The sequence below is a fragment of the Oratosquilla oratoria genome, chromosome 40, assembly GCF_046742065.1.
Source record: "Oratosquilla oratoria isolate Oo_2021 chromosome 40, ASM4674206v1, whole genome shotgun sequence".
NCBI lineage: Eukaryota > Metazoa > Arthropoda > Malacostraca > Stomatopoda > Squillidae > Oratosquilla > Oratosquilla oratoria.
Window position 1 is genome coordinate 22365455 of NC_134816.1, and position 19704 is coordinate 22385158.

The following is a 19704-nucleotide window of genomic DNA, read 5'->3' on the forward strand; positions in this document are numbered from 1 at the left end:
CCTTATGGTCTCTTGCAGTCTCCCCTATTCTTACGTTCTTATGTATTGGCCAAGTATGACCATGAAAGTGGAAAACCCGCAACCTCGCTGTGGCCGGCAGCGATCTTTGGAACCTCACACAGATCTCTACGGGAAGAAACGTTTGATTGTTATCCGTGTTGTGAGTATGGGACTCTATGTCACCGGCTCAAAGTGGTAAAGGGAGAAGAGATCAGTCGCCGGTTGCCAGCCCTCCACGTGGAAAAAAGTGTAAGAAATGAAATTGATAAAGAGAGATCTTGGTCTCAGTCCGGAAACCGAATGTCAGTCCCTCAGGGTTGCACCTCCTGATGGAGATGAGAGGGTTGATGGGACATCTATCTATCTATTCTATGAATACGATTTTTTTATATAATTTATTAATCAACTTTTTGGGAACTAAGGTCCACGCGATAGCCCAACGGATACCGTGTAGAACTCACAATCACGTAGTCATGAACTCAATTCCCGGGACCCACTGCGGGTCAGGCGGGGAAGCGACCTACCATCGGGCTTAAAAAAAAAAAAAAAATAAAAAAAAAAAAAAAAAAAAATAAGAGCGGCTTGCCGCAACTGACAGGGCTTTTCCTTACGGGGGGGTTTCTCACTTCCCACTGGCTGCATCCCGACGATTTTATTCATCTGAGGGGCAAAAACAAAACGTCTGAGTGTGCTCCAAGCTAAGTATTTATTTATGAAATAACTTTTCTCTACGATTAGTTCCACTCAAACTTTTATAATCTATTGATTGTGTGACTGTAAACCTATGTATGTGTGTGTGTGTGTGTGTGTGTGTGTGTGTGTATGTGTATTCACTTGGTCTTTGGATCACGTGTTGGACTCGTGATCGACAGCTATTTCCCTCCTGGAAGAGAGCTCAGAGCTCGTAGGTCCGATCTATGGGTAATGCTATGACCTTGCACACACACACACACCCAACTCCCCGCCCACGAGAGTTGGAGTAACACCCCTCAGCGCTGCGATACTGATATTATTTCAGCCCCGGGCGAGAGTCGAACCCGGACCTCCGTAGTGGCAGGCCAGAGCTCTAACCACAGCGCCATGAGAGGTGTGTGTGTGTGTGTGTGTGTGTGTGTGTGTGTGTGTGTGTGTGTGTGTGTGTGTGTGTGTGTGTGTGTGTGTGTGTTTACAAGGATATTTAGGGCTATAATACTGTCCTAATATTAGTGAAAAAATAATAAAACAAAATAAAATAAAATAAAATAAAATAAAATAGAATAAAATAAAATAAATTAGATTAAATAAAACAAAATAAAGATGAATAATGAAATAACCAAATAACATTAATCAAAACAAAATAAATTAAAATAAAAAATATAAAATAAAACAAAATTAAATTAAGTTGAACTAAATAGGATGAGTGTGTCTGTCTGTTACCCGCCCCCCAACAGTCTCTGAAGCACGTAACACATAGGGCAAAGGTGACGGCCTCGGCCGCAGCTACTCAGCGTCTCCTGGCGTAACAGGGACGTCTTCGTGGCTGTGGGAAGGCAACTGAGATGAATAAAATCGTCTGACGGCAGCTAGAATGAAAGGAATAGTGACACCAAGTTGGAAAGGTAGTTGAAGACCAAGACGAAGAAGACGAAGAAGAAGAAGAAGACGAAGAACAAAAGAGGGTCTCAGGAGCCAGAGGGACAGGTAAAGCGCCACTCAAAAAAAAAAAAAAAAAAAAAAAAAAAAAAAAAGCGTTATCACACTGTGCTATTTTTCCTCCGACCTCCGATTTATCGGCGGTACCTCCCGCCTCCAGAACTTTTTTTCCGTCGTCAAATCACTATAATAAACTATTTTGATATGCTGGAGGAACATTATCTTCTTCCAGCATAACATATTCCTTACCGAAAGCTGAGGGCTGCAAGTTTGTTCCAAGAGTCGGAGGAAAAATCCTAGTGTGATAACGCTTCGAGAATTGTGTAACGTAATATTAGATATTACGTCATATGTGTAATTATGTTATAGAATTGTGTTCCTTTGTATTACATAACTATGTTCATATTTCTTGTCTATGTATGTATTGTAACAATGTTAAGCAGTAACGCCCGTCCACTATATGTAATCTTGCCTACGTGCGGAGAAGTGCGCACTCTTGTAGAACAAACAGACAAGCGAAATCCTGAATAGTTCGGAGCGCACAGATTTGACAGTTACTAAATAAATAGATTGTTCAAGCGAGTCGAGGGTCCTAAAACGACCCATGTTGACGTGTGTTAACTTACCCTCCTCCTCACCCGCACACTCACCCGGAAGTATTCCGTTTCCGGTCCAATGGTATATAAGCGGTTGAAACCGCTCATTCCTTGTCATATTCCCACATATTGATCTCTTGATAAAAACTAGAAGGTTTAGATTCATGAGACGATTGGTGTGAAGTGATCACCCTTTTTGCCTACATTACGTGTCTGATATACATTGCATTACTTTACTTATATTTGTACTTATTACTTATTCTGATGCATGTTCCTGATCTCTTTGTACTTAGATAGTACCATATTGCATACTTATCTTGTGTTTCTTATTTGAACGATAATTTCCATAATCATGTAACGGTCCCATTGACCCTACTGCCCATTCTCTTTTGTGTTGATTGCCTGTAAATATTTTCCATTAATAATTTCGTTTACTAGTTTTATCGCTAGTTTAATATTCCTTTCCTGGAATCTTCTTTGTTACCTTTACTTCTAGTCTTACGAATTATCTAGGCCCTGACCAGATAGTTCAGTCCTACAGTGGCTTCTAGAAGTGAGCTGGTTCTTAAGCACTTAGACGTTATACGTAACGTCTCTTCACATACCAGCCGCCCGTAACAAAGTGGCGACCTTGCCAGGATATTGGATCAGGTATTTAACACATTCTTTTAGAGATGGATGATATAGTTCAAGAATTCGTTCAAAATCCCAAGGTAAGTTTCTTAAAGAAACAAACTAAAGACACTTTGATAGAAATAGGCAAGCACTTTGGAGTAGACATTGATACAAGTTTGCGAAAGAAAAAAATACTTCAGGAACTTGTTGAAAATCTGATCGAAGATGAGATCTTATCTCCAGAAGAGATTACAGCTATACAAATTCCTTCAAATAGGTTAGAAATAGAGGCACGACTAACCGAACTTAAGATTAAGGAGATTGAATTAAAGGTCAGGAGAGTAGAAATTGAGGAGGAAGCTAAACTGAAACAAATGCAAATTGAGGCAGAATTTAGAGCTAGAGAAGAGGAAGCTAAAGCGAAACAAGTAGCTAAAGAGGAGGAAACTAAACTGAAACAAATGCAAATTGAGGCAGAATTTAGAGCTAGAGAAGAGGAAGCTAAAGCGAAACAAGTAGCTAAAGAGGAGGAAACTAAACTGAAACAAATGCAAATTGAGGCAGAATTTAGAGCTAGAGAAGGAGAAACTAAAGTCAAATTGGCAGAGTTAGAATTAAAGAAGGCAGAAGTAGAAGCTAGGATTGTTGATAGACAACCCGTAGTTCAGGAAGGTCATATAGATATTTCCAAGTATGTAAAACTTTTACCCAAATTTTCAGAAGGAGAGCCAGAAATTTTCTTTCTTCAGTGGGAAAAATTGGCGCAACAGTTACAAATCCCTAAAGAAAATTGGCCATTAATCATTCAAACACAATTTAAGGGTAAGGCTCAGCAAATTTATACTTCTCTTTCAGAAGCAGAAAGCGAGTATGATAATATGAAAGCTTGTATTTTAAAAGCTTATGAACTAATACCAGAGGCCTATAGACAGAAATTCCGTAATTATAGGAAGACACCTCAGTTAACATACGTAGAATATGCGGCTCAACAAGAGAGGTTATTCAATAGGTGGTGTTTGGCTAGTGAAACGGACACCTTAGATAGACTTAAACAGTTGATTTTATTGGAGCAGTTTAAGAATACCTTAGAGACAGATCTTAGGATTTTTATAGATGATCATGTTCCCGAAACTTTAACTAAAGCTGCTGTATTGGCTGATGAGTTCACACTAAATCATAAACCTAAGTCAAGACAAATGGAATCCCAAAAGTCAAAGTCATATATTCCAGATTCAACAAAATACTCTGATCCTTGGTCCCCAAAGAAACACTTTGAAAATCAGTCTAGCCCATCACATTTCAGTTACAGGTCTGATTTCAATCAATATCCTCCAAACCAACCTTGGCAAAGAATGGAAAGGTTTAAGACTAATCCCCCTGTAACTTGTTCATATTGTAAACAGGTTGGCCATCACATTTCTAATTGCAGAAAGAGACTGACACCCTCATTCTCCAATAAGACACCAACTCTTGTAAGTAATATAAAATCAGATGATTCAAAATCCTCTATTCAGGATAAACTACCAAAGAAGCCGGTATTGTCAAGTAATGTAGAACCCCCCTCATCAGATCATGATCCTTGTTTCAAACCATTTGTATCTTCAGGAACTATATCTCATAGTAGTAGTTCACAACAATATCCTATTTCCATACTCCGAGACACAGGAGCAAAGCAAAGTCTGATTTTAAATTCTGTCTTGCAGAATCAGGGTGAGTCATATACAGGTTATGATATATTGATAGAAGGAGTTGGAGGAATTGTAAAATGTCCATTACATAATGTTTTCTTGCGGTCTGATTTAACAACCGGAATGGTTAAAGTAGCAGTAGTAGACTCTCTTCCCATAGTAGGAATATCCTTATTGTTGGCCAATGACATCGCTGGAAGCAAAGTCATTTCTCCCTTAATAACAAATAACCCTAAGACCTCAGTAGAACCTTCAGATAACTTACAGTTGTTTCCCGCTTGTGCTGTAACCAGATCTCAGTACAAGAAATCTGAAGAGGAGACCTATAATTTAGAATCCCTATTCTCCCTAACTGACCCATCTTCTTCTTCACCAGTTTCTCTATCTAGAGCAGAATTAATCAAAGAACAGAAGTCAGATCATTCTCTTAAAAATTTGTACGAGATTGTTTCTTCTCCAGAAGAAGTTGAAAATATGTCACGAGGTTTCTATATAGAAAACGGAGTCCTAATGCGAAAATGGAGAGCATCCACCGCAACCGCTGACCAGCCATGGCAAGTAAGGAATCAAATAGTCCTCCCTCTTGGTTTCAGGAATAATGTTCTAAGATTGGCTCATGATACTCCCTTAGCAGGTCACTTAGGGGTAAGAAAGACCTTGTTCAACATAACCCAACATTTCCATTGGCCCACGGTTGTCAAAGATGTTGCCCAATATTGTAAAACATGTCATACATGTCAACTTGTAGGTAAGCCCAACCATAAAATTGTAGAAGCTCCACTCCATCCCATTCCTGTAATGGAAGAGCCATTTAAAAAAGTTCTTATTGACTGTGTAGGACCTTTACCTCCTTCAAGTAAAGGAAATCAGTACATTCTCACAATCATGTGTATGAGCACTCGTTTTCCAGAAGCCATTCCTTTGAAAAATATTAAAGCTCAAAACATAATCAGAGAAATGTTGAAATATTTCACTATGGTAGGATTTCCTAAGAACATTCAAAGTGATCAAGGAAGTAATTTTCTTTCCAACAAGTTTAGAGAAACTCTTGTAACACTAGGTATAAATCATGTAACTTCCTCCGCCTATCATCCTCAATCACAAGGTGCTCTAGAGCGCTTTCACCAAACGCTCAAGACAATGTTAAGAATCTTCTGTGCTGAGAACACTCGAAATTGGGAAGACGGACTCCCCTTTTTGTTGTTCGCCACCCGAACAACAATTCAAGAAAGCCTTGGATTCAGCCCGTCAGAATTAGTCTTCGGTCATGAAGTCCGTGGCCCCCTTAAGATACTTCATGAACAATGGATGAAAGAAGAACCACCAGTTCCTTCTTTGAAATACGTGTCCCAGGTCACCGAGAAGTTGTTAGAAGCTTGGAAGTTGGCAAGAGAGAACTTGACGAATGCTCAACGAGTAATGAAAGGTCGGTATGATAAAAATTCTAAACTTAGAACTTTCTCTCCAGGAGATCAAGTGTTACTTTATCTTCCTATACCAGGAGATCCATTGCAGGCTAAATACAAAGGACCCTATGAAGTCTTGTCCAGAGCCAGTGATCTCAACTACATAATCAAAACTCCAGACAGAAGAAAGAGTTCCCGTCTCTGTCACATAAATACCTTAAAACCTTATCATTCCAGAGATCCAATTCCAATTTGCAGCTCTACCACAATAAAATCGGAAGAGCCTCCTGATAACCTGCCTAATCCTCCTGAGATTCCCTTGGAAAACTCCCAGATACTACAAAATCTTCACTTATCTGAGAAACAAGATGTAGCAGAACCATTGACTGACCTGTTGAGAAAAGACCACGACTTCGTGTGGACACCTACCTGTGAGACGGCCTTCAAAAACCTGAAGTCCCTTCTCACTAACGCACCAGTTCTAAGGGCACCCGATTTCCAACGACCCTTTCTTCTGCAAGTCGACGCCAGCGACACCGGTATCGGTGCCGCCCTCTTGCAAGAACACAACAAAGTTCTTCACACTATCGCCTACTACAGCAAGAAGCTGTCCCCTGCGCAAAAGAACTACTCCATACTTTCTAGAACGTAGCTTTTCAACAGAAAGTGAAAAGCTTTCCCAAACGGTGGAGGTGTAACGTAATATTAGATATTACGTCATATGTGTAATTATGTTATAGAATTGTGTTCCTTTGTATTACATAACTATGTTCATATTTCTTGTCTATGTATGTATTGTAACAATGTTAAGCAGTAACGCCCGTCCACTATATGTAATCTTGCCTACGTGCGGAGAAGTGCGCACTCTTGTAGAACAAACAGACAAGCGAAATCCTGAATAGTTCGGAGCGCACAGATTTGACAGTTACTAAATAAATAGATTGTTCAAGCGAGTCGAGGGTCCTAAAACGACCCATGTTGACGTGTGTTAACTTACCCTCCTCCTCACCCGCACACTCACCCGGAAGTATTCCGTTTCCGGTCCAATGGTATATAAGCGGTTGAAACCGCTCATTCCTTGTCATATTCCCACATATTGATCTCTTGATAAAAACTAGAAGGTTTAGATTCATGAGACGATTGGTGTGAAGTGATCACCCTTTTTGCCTACATTACGTGTCTGATATACATTGCATTACTTTACTTATATTTGTACTTATTACTTATTCTGATGCATGTTCCTGATCTCTTTGTACTTAGATAGTACCATATTGCATACTTATCTTGTGTTTCTTATTTGAACGATAATTTCCATAATCATGTAACGGTCCCATTGACCCTACTGCCCATTCTCTTTTGTGTTGATTGCCTGTAAATATTTTCCATTAATAATTTCGTTTACTAGTTTTATCGCTAGTTTAATATTCCTTTCCTGGAATCTTCTTTGTTACCTTTACTTCTAGTCTTACGAATTATCTAGGCCCTGACCAGATAGTTCAGTCCTACAGTGGCTTCTAGAAGTGAGCTGGTTCTTAAGCACTTAGACGTTATACGTAACGTCTCTTCACATACCAGCAGTCCGTAACAATTGGGATCTACTTACTTGGCTGAGCAGTTCCTCCCCATGAAACTACAGGAGATGACCATGTTCTCCCAAGTGTAGCCCAAGGAACTTCGGACGCCGGGGTCCATTCCCGCGAAAACGCTAATGAATTCCTTCTGGGCGTCGAAGGTCGAGACGAGGTCTTCGGCGGCTCCTTAAAAAAAAAATATATATATATATATATATATATATATATATACATATATATATATATCTATATATAATTTTTTTTTTTTTTTTTTTTTTTTTTTTTTTTTTAGTGCTTGCAGCTCTGTGAGCTCATGCCAGGAAGTGCGTTACTACGACCAAAAACGTCACCATTGCCTTAAGTACTTGGACGTGGGTCTTTGTAGCGCGAAATGCAGTCACAACAAACCCGCGACACACAGTAAACCAGAAGAAAATAAGCAAAAATACTTACAAGCAAACCTGAACTTAATCGTCTAACTTTAATAAGGAAAAATATAAAAATCAACGCACCGAGAAAATTAAGATTTATAACAGTGTGTGTGTGTGTGTGTGTGTGTGTGTGTGTGTGTGTGTGTGTGTGTGTGTGTGTGTGTGTGTGTGTGTGTGTGTGTGCGTGTGTGTGTGTGTGCGTGTGCGTGCGTGCGTGTGTGTGTGTGTTGCGTGTGTGTGTGTGTGTGTGTGTGTGTGTGTGTGTGTGTGTGTGTGTGTGTGTGTGTGTGTGTGTGTGTGTGTGTGTATTCACTTGGTCTGTCACTTGGTCTTTGGATCACGTGTTGGACTCGTGATCGACAGCTATTTCCCTCCTGGAAGAGAGCTCAGAGCTCGTAGGTCCGATCTATGGGTAATGCTATGACCTTGCACACACACACACCCCCAACTCCCCGCCCACGAGAGTTGGAGTAACACCCCTCAGCGCTGCGATACTGATATCATTTCAGCCCCGGGCGAGAGTCGAACCCGGACCTCCGTAGTGGCAGGCCAGAGCTCTAACCACAGCGCCATGAGAGGTGTATGTGTGTATGTGTGTGTGTGTGTGTGTGTGCATGTGGGTATGTGTGTATGTGTGTGTGTGTGTGTATGTGTGTATGTGTGTATGTGTGTGTGTGTGTGTGTGTGTGTGTGTGTGTGTGTGTGTGTGTGTGTGTGTGTATTTTGACCCAATAATTCCGAAGGAACAATACTCACTTTTACTGACAGAAGGTTGTAAAGAATTTGAAGAATGTAGAAGAAAGGCTCGCTTTTCTCCCTGTTAATAGCAAAAAGATACAAACAAATAAATAGATAAAGAAAAATAGAAAGAAAAAAAAATCATATTAGAAAGTTCCCTGGTTTGACGTCAGGCAAAGAGCCTACGCCAGGAGGCTCTGAGTAACTGCTGCCGAAGCTGTCACATCTGCTCTATGTGTTTATTGTATATATATATATATATATATATATATATATATATATGTTTTTTTTTTTAATTACCCACTGTCGGAGAAACAAAGCAAAAGAAACAGACGAACTGTATGTTTCGACCACTACTGTGGTCCTCTTCAGCAGATAGGTACAAGGAAAGATGTACAAGAATATATACAGTGAGAGAGGTACAAAGTGGGAACAAGGGGAGGTGGCTCAAGTCACATGTCCGAGGTGGCGCGGATTCGGGAATGGTATAATTTATTCACAGCATAAGTTGTTATACAATCAGGTGACCATTGCCCTTTTGATGTATTGAAATTTGGCAAGTGTTTAATGAGGAAAGATTCGACTATCTTTCTCCTAAAGCTACAATTGGATTTATAAATTAGAAAACCTTACCGCAAAGTTACTTTGAACGTCGCCATTTTCTTCTGAGGCAAATTGCATCTTTTGTTCTTCTTCAAGTTCCTCCTGAACTTCTGCCTCCAGCTGACCTCCAGTGACCTGTTCCCCCAACATCACAATCTCTTTCTCTTCGTGTTCTTGGCCAACTTCGAGTACCTCATCACCTTCGAGTTCGATAAGGTCTTTCGTTCTTCGAAGACTCTGCCGTCGAGTCAGAGGCCTCAAAGAACAGTCACTGAGCCCGAGGAGGTACTCCGCCATCTGCTGGTCCTCGAAGGGCGCATCTTCCTGGAACAAGCTCTCCCTCCAATCGTTCATAAGGTCACACTTCGTGAAACAACGCGAAGTGTTATATAACCCAGTTGGATCGACGGCCTCAACTTCGACCAGCTCCTTCCAGACCAGAGGGCAGACTCTTCGTGCGTTGAGACACCCTGAGAGCCTCAGCAAGCGGGAAGGAACTCCGGGAACGGCCCTGAAGGCGCTCCGGATGAGGGAGGAGCACTGGACCCGGTTCTGGTTGCAGAGGGTGACTGCCGGGAAGATGGCCGAAGTTCCGGGGAGGGTTGTCACGGAAGAAACTACCGGATAACTGGAACAAGAACGGAAGGATCGACAAAAATTAGAAAAAGAAAAATAAGTCTGGCACAGCGCAGGTCATTCGTAAACGTGTCAGTCACAAATATTTTCATTTGTACCTCATCAGACAGAAGCAGGCTGTCTCAGTGATATTATTTATTTCATTTATTCATTTATTCATTTTTTTTGCCTCCATCTTTATTTGTATCCCCTCCTCTCACTCACTCGTTCTTTCTTAATTATTCATAAACTCATTCTCACGTTGACTCACCCTCAACAACAATGCATACACCCATGTGTCTATTTCTACCTGGCTATCTTTCAATCTATTAACAGTCACACACACACACACACACACACACACACACACACACACACAAGCTGCGTTGTTATATGATTTTATCGCATCTAAATCTTAAAAAGCAATCTTCAAGAACCAGATAGTTTCTCATAGAAATTTCAAAGAAATAATTATTCCAGAAAGGGGTAACGGGGTGGATGGGAAGGGTATTCCTTACCCAAAGTAATCCTGATATATTTCGAAGCCATTGATGGCTGTGAAGTAAGATCCTGCAGCGAAGATGGCTAGCCAAAGTAGTCTTCGTAGAAAGTGCAGAGACCTGCGTAAAAAAGAAGAGAAGGAAAATTACTTAAAATCATTATTAAATATTATTATTGTTATTATCATTATCATCATTATCATTACCATTATTATGATTATCATTATTACTATCATTTTTATTATTATCATCATCATCATCATCATCATCAGTAGTAGTAGTAGTAGTAGTAGTAGTAGTAGTAGTAGTAGTAGTAGTAGTAGTAGTAGTAGTAGTAGTAGTAGTAGTAGTAACAGTAGTAGTAGTAGTAGTAGTAGTAGTAGTAGTAGTAGTAGTAGTAGTAGTAGTAGTAGTAGTAACAGTAGTACTATTATCATCATCAGTAGTAGTAGTAGTAGTAGTAGTAGAAGTAGTAACAGTAGTAGTAGTAGTAGTAGTACTAGTAGTAGTAACAGTAGTAGTATTATCATTATCATTTAAATTATTATTAAGAGGTGAAGTGGATCTTAATAAAACCCCTAACTTAATTAAATCTTCCGATAGTTAGCAAAATTTCTAGATTTTTTCGGTCAAACATGTGTTAATGAATGGAATAAACTTCTTGCAGAGGCAGTGCAATGTAGTTTAGTTCGAAGCTTTAAGATTCGATTATTTTGTATTTGTTTATTTTTTTGTTATTATTTGTCTGTTTATCATTATTTCCTTGATTATCATTTATCATTATTTATCTGTCAGTATTATTACTTACTATTTACCTGTTTGTTTATTATTTAACTATTCCTATTCATTAATTTATTTATTTTGCTTGTTATTATTTATATTATTATAATTCTTATTTATTTATTTATTTACTTATTTATTTATTTATTTATCATTATTTTTTCGCATCCGACCTAGTTATGGACCAAAAGGTCTCCTGTCGGTATACTCAGCCTTTGTAATCCCTTGTACCATGGTACTCCATTCCTTTTACTAGGTTCGTTAACTAGAAATGTTAGACTAAAGATTAGCAGAAAGATAAAAATAAATGGAAGATCGATCCTCAAGGCAATAAAGATGAGAATTATTTTAGAGAAAACGGATTTTTTTTTACAGATCTGTAATTGCCTTAGACGCCCTGATATCACACGTGTTTGCAGAAAGGAATGAGATTAAAATATTTTACGAGTTTAGTTAACCTCCTTCTAAACTGTGCGAGTTAAAGTTAACCTTTCCTAGACCAATTGGATTTACTAAGCTAGTTAGAACAGTTTGTCCAAACGTGTTTAAAAGAAAAAATACAAAGCAAGCCAGTTAGCCAAAACAGGTTAAACCAATTTTCAAAGTCGAGTTAAGGAGGAATTTATGCTCCAGACCTCATACCTGGCAGTCGTAACACAAAGGGCAAAGGTGACGCCTTCGGAGCCTGCTAAGCAGCTTCTGGCGTAATTAGAGGATAGTGTCCTTCCCTTGCCATTCTTCCGTACCGCGTAACACCCTCCCCCGTTCCATTCAGACTGCCGTCAGGCGATTTTATTCGTTTCTGTGACAGCGAGTCATAAGAATAGAAACCTGTCTTGGTAAATATACGGTATATTCCATTCAACGCCATCAATCCGTTTTAAACTAAGAATAAAATTATCAATCAACTTCCGAAGAAGTAAGAAAAATGAATTAAATCGTCAGGAAACATTTAATGTAAAAAGTTCCAAATGGTACAAAGGGGCCCGTGCGAGGCTACGTCTCGATAGTCGGTTCCCGTGGACCCCAGCTTGAGTCGTCATAAAAAACTTAGGGAGCTTATGGACTGCTGTTACAAATCATACATTTCAGTATCATTTGAGAAATCTGGACATTGTATAAAAAAAAATCTATAAGATATAAGATTGTTGTTGTTGTTGTTGTTGTTGTTGTTGTTGTTGTTGTTGTTGTTGTTGTTGTTGTTGTTGTTGTTGTTGTTGTTGTTGTTGTTGTTGTTGTTGTTGTATAGAGTGATTGAGACAGAGAGAGAGAGAGAGAGAGAGAGAGAGAGAAAGGGAGGGGAGAGAGGGAGAGGAGAGAGAGAGAGAGAAAAAGAGAAGAGAGAGGGAGAGGGAGCAGAAAGAGAAAGAGGAAGAGAGGGAGAGGGGGAACAGGGGGAGAGAGAGGGAGAGAGAGAAGGAGGGAGGGAGAGAAGGAAAGGAGACAGAGAGGTAGGGAGAGAAGGAGGGAGGGAGGGAGAGGGTGAGAAGTGGAGCGAATGAGAGAGAGGGAGAGAGAGAGAGAGATGAATGGATGAATGGATGAATTAATTGATGAATGGATGAAAGGATGGATCGATGGAGGAATGGATGGATGAAGGAATGGATGAAGTAATCATGGATGGATGGATGGATAGAGGAATAGATGATGGAATTATGGATGGATGGATGGATGGATGAGGCCACAGTTACACCCACACAAATCCGTTGGCTTTCATACTCCTCCTTCTCTCCTTCTCTCTTTCTCTCCTCCTCCTCCTCCTCCTCCTCCTTCTCCTCCACTCTCGCCTCCTTCTCTCCTCCTTCTCTCCTCCTCCTCCTCCACTCTTACCTCCACCACCACTTTCTCCTTTACAACGCACATAGCGGTCCGGGTTCGAATCCCGCACAGGATTGAAATAATTTCAATATCGCTGAGTTGCAAGTCATTACTCCAACTTTCGTGGGTGGGGATTTGGGTGTGTGTGTGTGAGTGTAAAACTCACAGCATTACCCATATCGGTCATATATGAGCTATGAGCTCTCTTCCGGGAGGGAAATAGCTGTCGATCACGAGTACAACACGTGATCCAAGATCATGGGGAATCTCACACGCGCACACACACACACACACACACACACACACACACACACACACACACACACACACACACACACACACACACACACACACACACACACACATATTTCCAAAGGACAAACTGATAAGGAGTAAAGGATGTGAAGAAGCTCATTTTTCTCTGTAGATGTATAAACGGACTACTTGGAACAGATTAGAAGGAGGAGAGATTGCATAAGCTGCAGCAACACACGTACTTGAATCGAAGAACGATAGATGGAAAGTAAGGACAAACACACACAAATACAAATACAAATACAAATGCAAATACAGAAACACACACACACACACACACACACACACACACACACACACACACACACACACACACACACACACACACACACACGGTGGCGTAGTTGGTAGAGCGCTGGACTATGAAGTACGATAGTGCTCGCAGTACCCACTTCGAATCCTGCCCAGGGCCGAAATTATTTCGGTATCGCCGTGCTTCGGGTCGTTACTCTGACTCTCGTGGGCTGGGAGTTGGGTGTGTCTGTGTGTGAAAGGTCATAGCATTACCCATAGATCGGTCATACGAGCTCTGAGCTCTTTTCCGGGAGGGAAATAGCTGTCGATCACGAGTCCAACACGTGATCCAAAGACCAAGGTGAAAGACCAAGGTTAATACACACACACACACACACACACACACACACACACACACACACACACACACACACACACACACACACACAACCAAACACTTTGTAAATCTCTTGTCTTGACATTGTGTGCGAAACATGAAGAAAGCCTGACTGGGTAAGCAGGCGATACATTGACATTTATAAGTCAAAATACATCAGGATCAGGACCAGACTGATTGATTGTTTTATTGATGATGATGATGATGATGATGATGATGATGATGATGATGATGATGATGATGATGATGATGATGATGATGATGATGATTGATGATTGATGATTGATGATTGATGATGATGATGATGATGATGATGATGATGATGATGGTAGTGATGGTGATGAAGGTGATTGTGGTGGTGATGATGATGATGATGATGATGATGATGATGATGATGATGATGGTGGTGGTGATGGTAGTGATGGTGATGGTGATGAAGATGATGAAGGTGATTGTGGTGATGGTGATGATGATGATGATGATGATGATGATGATGATGATGATGATGATGGTGGTGGTGGTCGTGGTGGTGGTGATGGTGATGGTGATGGTGATGGTGATGGTGATGATGATGGTGATGGTGATGGTGATGGTGATGGTGATGGTGATGGTGATGGTGATGGTGATGATGGTGATGATGATGATGATGATGATGATGATGATGATGATGATGATGATGATGATGATGATGATGATGATGATGATGATGATGATGATGATGATGATGACGATGACGATGACGACGACGACGATAACGACGACGATGACGACGACAATGACGATGACGACGATGACCTGCTTCCACCATGGGGTGGGGATGGGGGGTGGATTCATACCAATACACATACTGTTAACCCTCCCCCCCTCACAGGAGGGGTGGCCGAGTGCACCCCTCCACCTCCCCTCTCCCATCTCAGCACCCCGTGGATGAACGGGGCCACCCCTCCACTCCCGCCACACGCCTCGGGTCAGTCACTGCAGGGAGGAGACGGTGTCCCCTTTGTCTTGTACTCCAGTCAGCGGCAGACGATTTTATTCAGCCACCTTCTTAGCTTCAAAAGGATGAAGGCAAAATTATGAAAGTCAGTCAGTAAGTTTCCGGGTTTTTTTTTCGGGGGATAGATATGCCATCAATGATACTACACATTTTTTATTAATTACTTTATCACTACTTATTACCAAACATCATTAGTCTACATCGATAATTTCCTGCCTGCAGTAGCCTACTTAATTGTATACCATTGATCTGATGGTTAAAAATAAAAAATGACATTGCGCATGTTCCACACTAAAAATTCGCGGACTGCCCTAATCGTCACAATGTGAAATTTGTCAAAACCAAATAAATACATCAAAGAGTAACAAGAATGACTAAACAACCTACATTGAAACGAGAATGAACATAATCCTATCCTGAACTCCTATATAATAAAATACCTTTCGAGCAATCGCAACTACAAGTATAATTATGACATCGTGTAGTGTGCAGACATGAGTAATAAATTAACGAGTTCAACTTTGTTCTTCTATGACTTACTGTGTTATTATATGCTTGTAATTTCGTTCGCAACTTGAGCTATTGTAAGGAAGTATTCCCTTCTGTCATATAATCCTCTATACAGTACTAGCATTGTATTGCACCCTGTATTATTTCACGTAAACTGTTCACCATATCACAACGCTCCTATCATAACTATTACATAAAACTAGAAATCCTAACCCACATCAATGCTCCAGGCTGTTTGGTGTGAGAGCCAAAAACATCACCTGGGTAGGGACCCAAGTCTTGACAACATTATCGCCTTGGTCGCTGTTCCCGTCCTTCGCAGCCCACTTCTCTCCTCGCAGTGTCGGCGTAATGAGCGTCAACTGGCCTGGCAACGCTCAGGTGAACAAGTACACAGCGACATGCGCAGGAAAGAATTACCTCATTCGCAAATACAGTACATTATATACAATCACCAATAGAATAAACATATTTGTAATACATAAATTCAGAAACTACAGCACATTAAATAGATATCCAAATACTTTACTCAATGCACAAATACACAAATATACAAAATGTACCAAGTCATCCGGTACGATTTAAACAAACAATTCAGTTACCAGTATCATCGTTCTAGTGATGAAACAGTGCATATCTTTCAATATATACATATATGTATATATATATATATATATATATATATATATATATATATATATACATATATATGCGTCCGTGCATATGTTTGTATAGGGACTGGATCCTTTATCCATGAAAACTGACTTCGTCGTAAGCATCTAGTCCGTTGTCGGCCCGGTTGACATCATCTTGATATTCTAGTGATTCTCTTGGATAACTCTGTCGGGGCCTTGCGCCTTGGTGCTTGACTCTGGTTCGAGTCCCTTGAAAGGAAAGGGACCGCGGCGAGTCGGAAGGGACGCGTCCTTGGCAGGATCGTCCTTCTGTGTCGTGGCCGGAAGGAAGGGGTTCTTCTTCCTCTCATTCTTGGGCAGGAAGTATGTGGGTTGGCTGGTGGGAGGCTTGGGCGGCGTCCCAAGCTCCAAGGGTGGTAGGTCAGGACGTGGAGGGGTCGATGGTAACGGTCGCTGGACGAAGCGCGGGAAACGATCGTCGTCGTCGAAGTCGCCTTCGTTCGTAAGTGGTGGGAGGTACAGCGTGATGTCGTGGTCGAATGTCGTCGGGTTGCCTTGGGGGTGTTCCTCGTGGTGCCGCAGGGTCCTCGTCTCCGCCTCAGGCTCATCAGGATCATGAAGACTCCGAGGGCCACCAGGAGGGACATCGGTGCCACGACCATCGAACCGGTCGAGAAATCATCGAACTGCTCAAACAAGGAAAAGGGGTAGATCTTTGTCTTGCCTCTTACATGAAAATCGAGTTGTTCTCCGTTGAGTGATGTTGTCGTCAAGGAAACACTTCCTCCATCGTGCAAGGAGACAGAATCGACAACAGCTTCACTTATGGAGCAATTCTTAAAGACTACTTTGCCGTCGTCGGTGGCCACAATGGCCTCTTTCTCAAGGGACCCGATGCTGACGTCACTCAGCACCAGACGACGTCCGCCTCTCACCACTAGCCCTCCCTTTGCAATGTGGTGGATCGCCCCGCCTTCTATTTTGGAATTGCCGATTCCAGAGTGGACCATTTTCTTCAAGACTTCGATGTGGCAGTTGACAATCTTCAAGTATTGATCACCAGACACCTCTAGACGGTCCAGCGATTTGATTGAGGTGTTCGACAACAAGCATTTACGACCAGTATTCAAAACGGAGTATTCAACAATGGAGTTCGTGTGTGTACGGAAAATTCCTTTCATTTCGTAGATTTTCCTGAACGGATTCTTGTCCCTCTTCAGCTGTGATAAGGATGAGGGTTCTGTGCGAACGCCGAGGCGCTGACGGCACCAGTCGGATCTTTGTTCTTGTCCTGAGTGGCTGCGAACTCGGCTGGCGCCAGTCGAGAGGTGCCTCCGGTTTCCCACCAGTGTCACTTGGTATCCTCCGAGAGTGTCACTCCACGGTCCCTTAGATCTTGAATCGAAAACCGATGTTTGTTCAAACGAGGATGAAGTCTGAGAACCCGATGAGGACCGCGGCGGGCAGGGCACTGCTCCTCCTCCTGCTTGGGGTGGTCCTTGGGGTTTGGCATCTCCTCCACGCCAACTCCATTGACGTCGACCTCAAACCCCCGTACTGCCATAGCGACACCCACAAAAGTATGGTCTGCAATTACACCAACGCCACAGACGAGGTAAGTCTTCTCTCATCTTCTCGCTTTTTTTTTTTTTTTCTTTTATCGATTCAGACATAAGAGCCTGCCGTGACACTGCGACCTAAAGCACTGCCGCCAATGTCCAACGCTGTTGTTCAAACGTGCTTTCCATTGGCAGGTCATCCTCAAAGCGCGCCAGACCGGCTGCGACAAGTGGAAGACCCTGAAGCTGATTGGGGTCAAGCGTCTCAACGTCACCGTGTCGTGCTCCGGCCAGATCATCGTGTCCTCCTCCAACGAGCTGAGTGTGACTGTACAAACGGGGGAGGACGATGAAATCCCTTCAAGGCCCTTGCGCATCATGGATAGCAATGTCCTCAGCCTAGAGGGTGTTGTAGGACGCCTGGACATCATCAAAAGCAACGTAGCATCCTTCAATGTTTCCCTCGTTACTGACCTCGATATCGTGGACTCCGTTGTTGAGAGTTTCTACTCCGTTTTGAATAATGATCGTAAATGCTTGCTGTCGAACACCTCCATCAAGTCGCTGGACCGTCTAGAGGTGTCTGGTGATAAAGACTTCCAGATTGTCAACTGCCACATCGAAGTCTTGAAGAAAATGGTCCACTCTGGAAACGGCAATTCCAAAATAGAAGGCGGGGCGATCCACCACATCGCGAAGGGAGGGCTAGTGGTGAGAGGCAACCGTAGTCTGGTGCTGAGTGACGTCAGCATCGGGTCCCTTGAGAAAGAGGCCATTGTGGCCACCGACGGCGGCAAAGTGTTCTTTAAGAATTGCTCCATAAGTGAAGCTGTTGTCGATTCTGTCTCCTTGCACGATGGAGGAAGTGTTTCCTTGACGACAACATCACTCAACGGAGAACAACTCGATTTTCATGTAAGAGGCAAGACAGAGGTCTACCCCTTTTCCTTGTTTGAGCAGTTCGATGGTTTCTCGACCGGTTCGATGGTCGTGGCACCACCGATGTCCCTCCTGGTGGCCCTCGGAGTCTTCATGATCCTGATGAGCCTGAGGCGGAGACGAGAACCCTGCGGCACCACGAGGAACACCTTCGACCACGACATCACGCTGTACCTCCCACCACCCACGAACGAAGGCGACTTCGACAACGACAATTGTCTCCCGCGCCTCGTCCAGCGACCGTTACCATCGACCCCTCCACGTCCTGACCTACCACCCTTGGAGCTTGGGACACCGCCAGAGCCTCCCACCAGCCAACCCATATACTTCCTGCCCAAGAATGAAAGAAAGAACCCCTTCCTTCCGGCCACGACACAGAAGGACGATCCTGCCAAGGACGCGTCCCTTCCGACTCGCCGCGGACCCTTTCCTTTCAAGGGACTCGAACCAGAGTCAAGCACCAAGGCGTAAGGCCCCGACAGAGATGTCCAAGAGATTTATGAAAATATCAAGATGATGTCAACCGGGCCAACAACGGACTAGATGCTTACGACGAAGTCAGTTTTCATGGATAAAGGATCCAGTCCCTATACAAACATATGCACGGACGCATATATATATATATATATATATATATATATATATATATATATATATATATATATATATATACATATATATATACATATACATATATATATATATGTATATATTGAAAAATATGCACTGTTTCATCACTAGAACGATGATACTGGTAACTGAGTTGTTTGTTTAAATTGTACCGGATGACTTGGTACATTTTGTATATTTGTGTATTCGTGCATTGATTAAAGTATTTGGATATCTATTTAATGTGCTGCAGTTTCTGAATTTATGTATTACAAACATAATTCTATTGGTGATTGTATATAATGTACTGTATTTGCGAATGAGATCATTCTTTCCTGCGCATGTCGCTGTGCACTTGTTCACCTGAGTGTTGCCAGGACAGATGACGCTCATGACGCCGACACTGCGAGGAGTGAAGTGGGCTGTGAAGGAGGGGACCAGCGACCAAGGCGCTAATGCTGTCAAGACTTGGGTCCCTACCCAGGTGATGTTTTTGGCTCTCACACCAAACAGCCT

General features: G+C 42.1%; 1 protein-coding gene across 1 annotated transcript; it reads right to left on the reverse strand.

Moving 5' to 3' along the window:
- Positions 1-1479: 1479 nt before the first annotated feature.
- Positions 1480-16057, reverse strand: LOC143020506 (uncharacterized). Its single transcript, XM_076176934.1, has 6 exons — positions 16049-16057; positions 15377-15393; positions 10414-10515; positions 9311-9908; positions 8696-8756; positions 1480-1562 (listed from the first exon to the last, which is right to left on the reverse strand). The coding sequence occupies exons 1-6, from the start codon at positions 16055-16057 to the stop codon at positions 1480-1482; spliced, it is 870 nt and encodes a 289-aa protein (XP_076033049.1).
- Positions 16058-19704: the final 3647 nt, after the last annotated feature.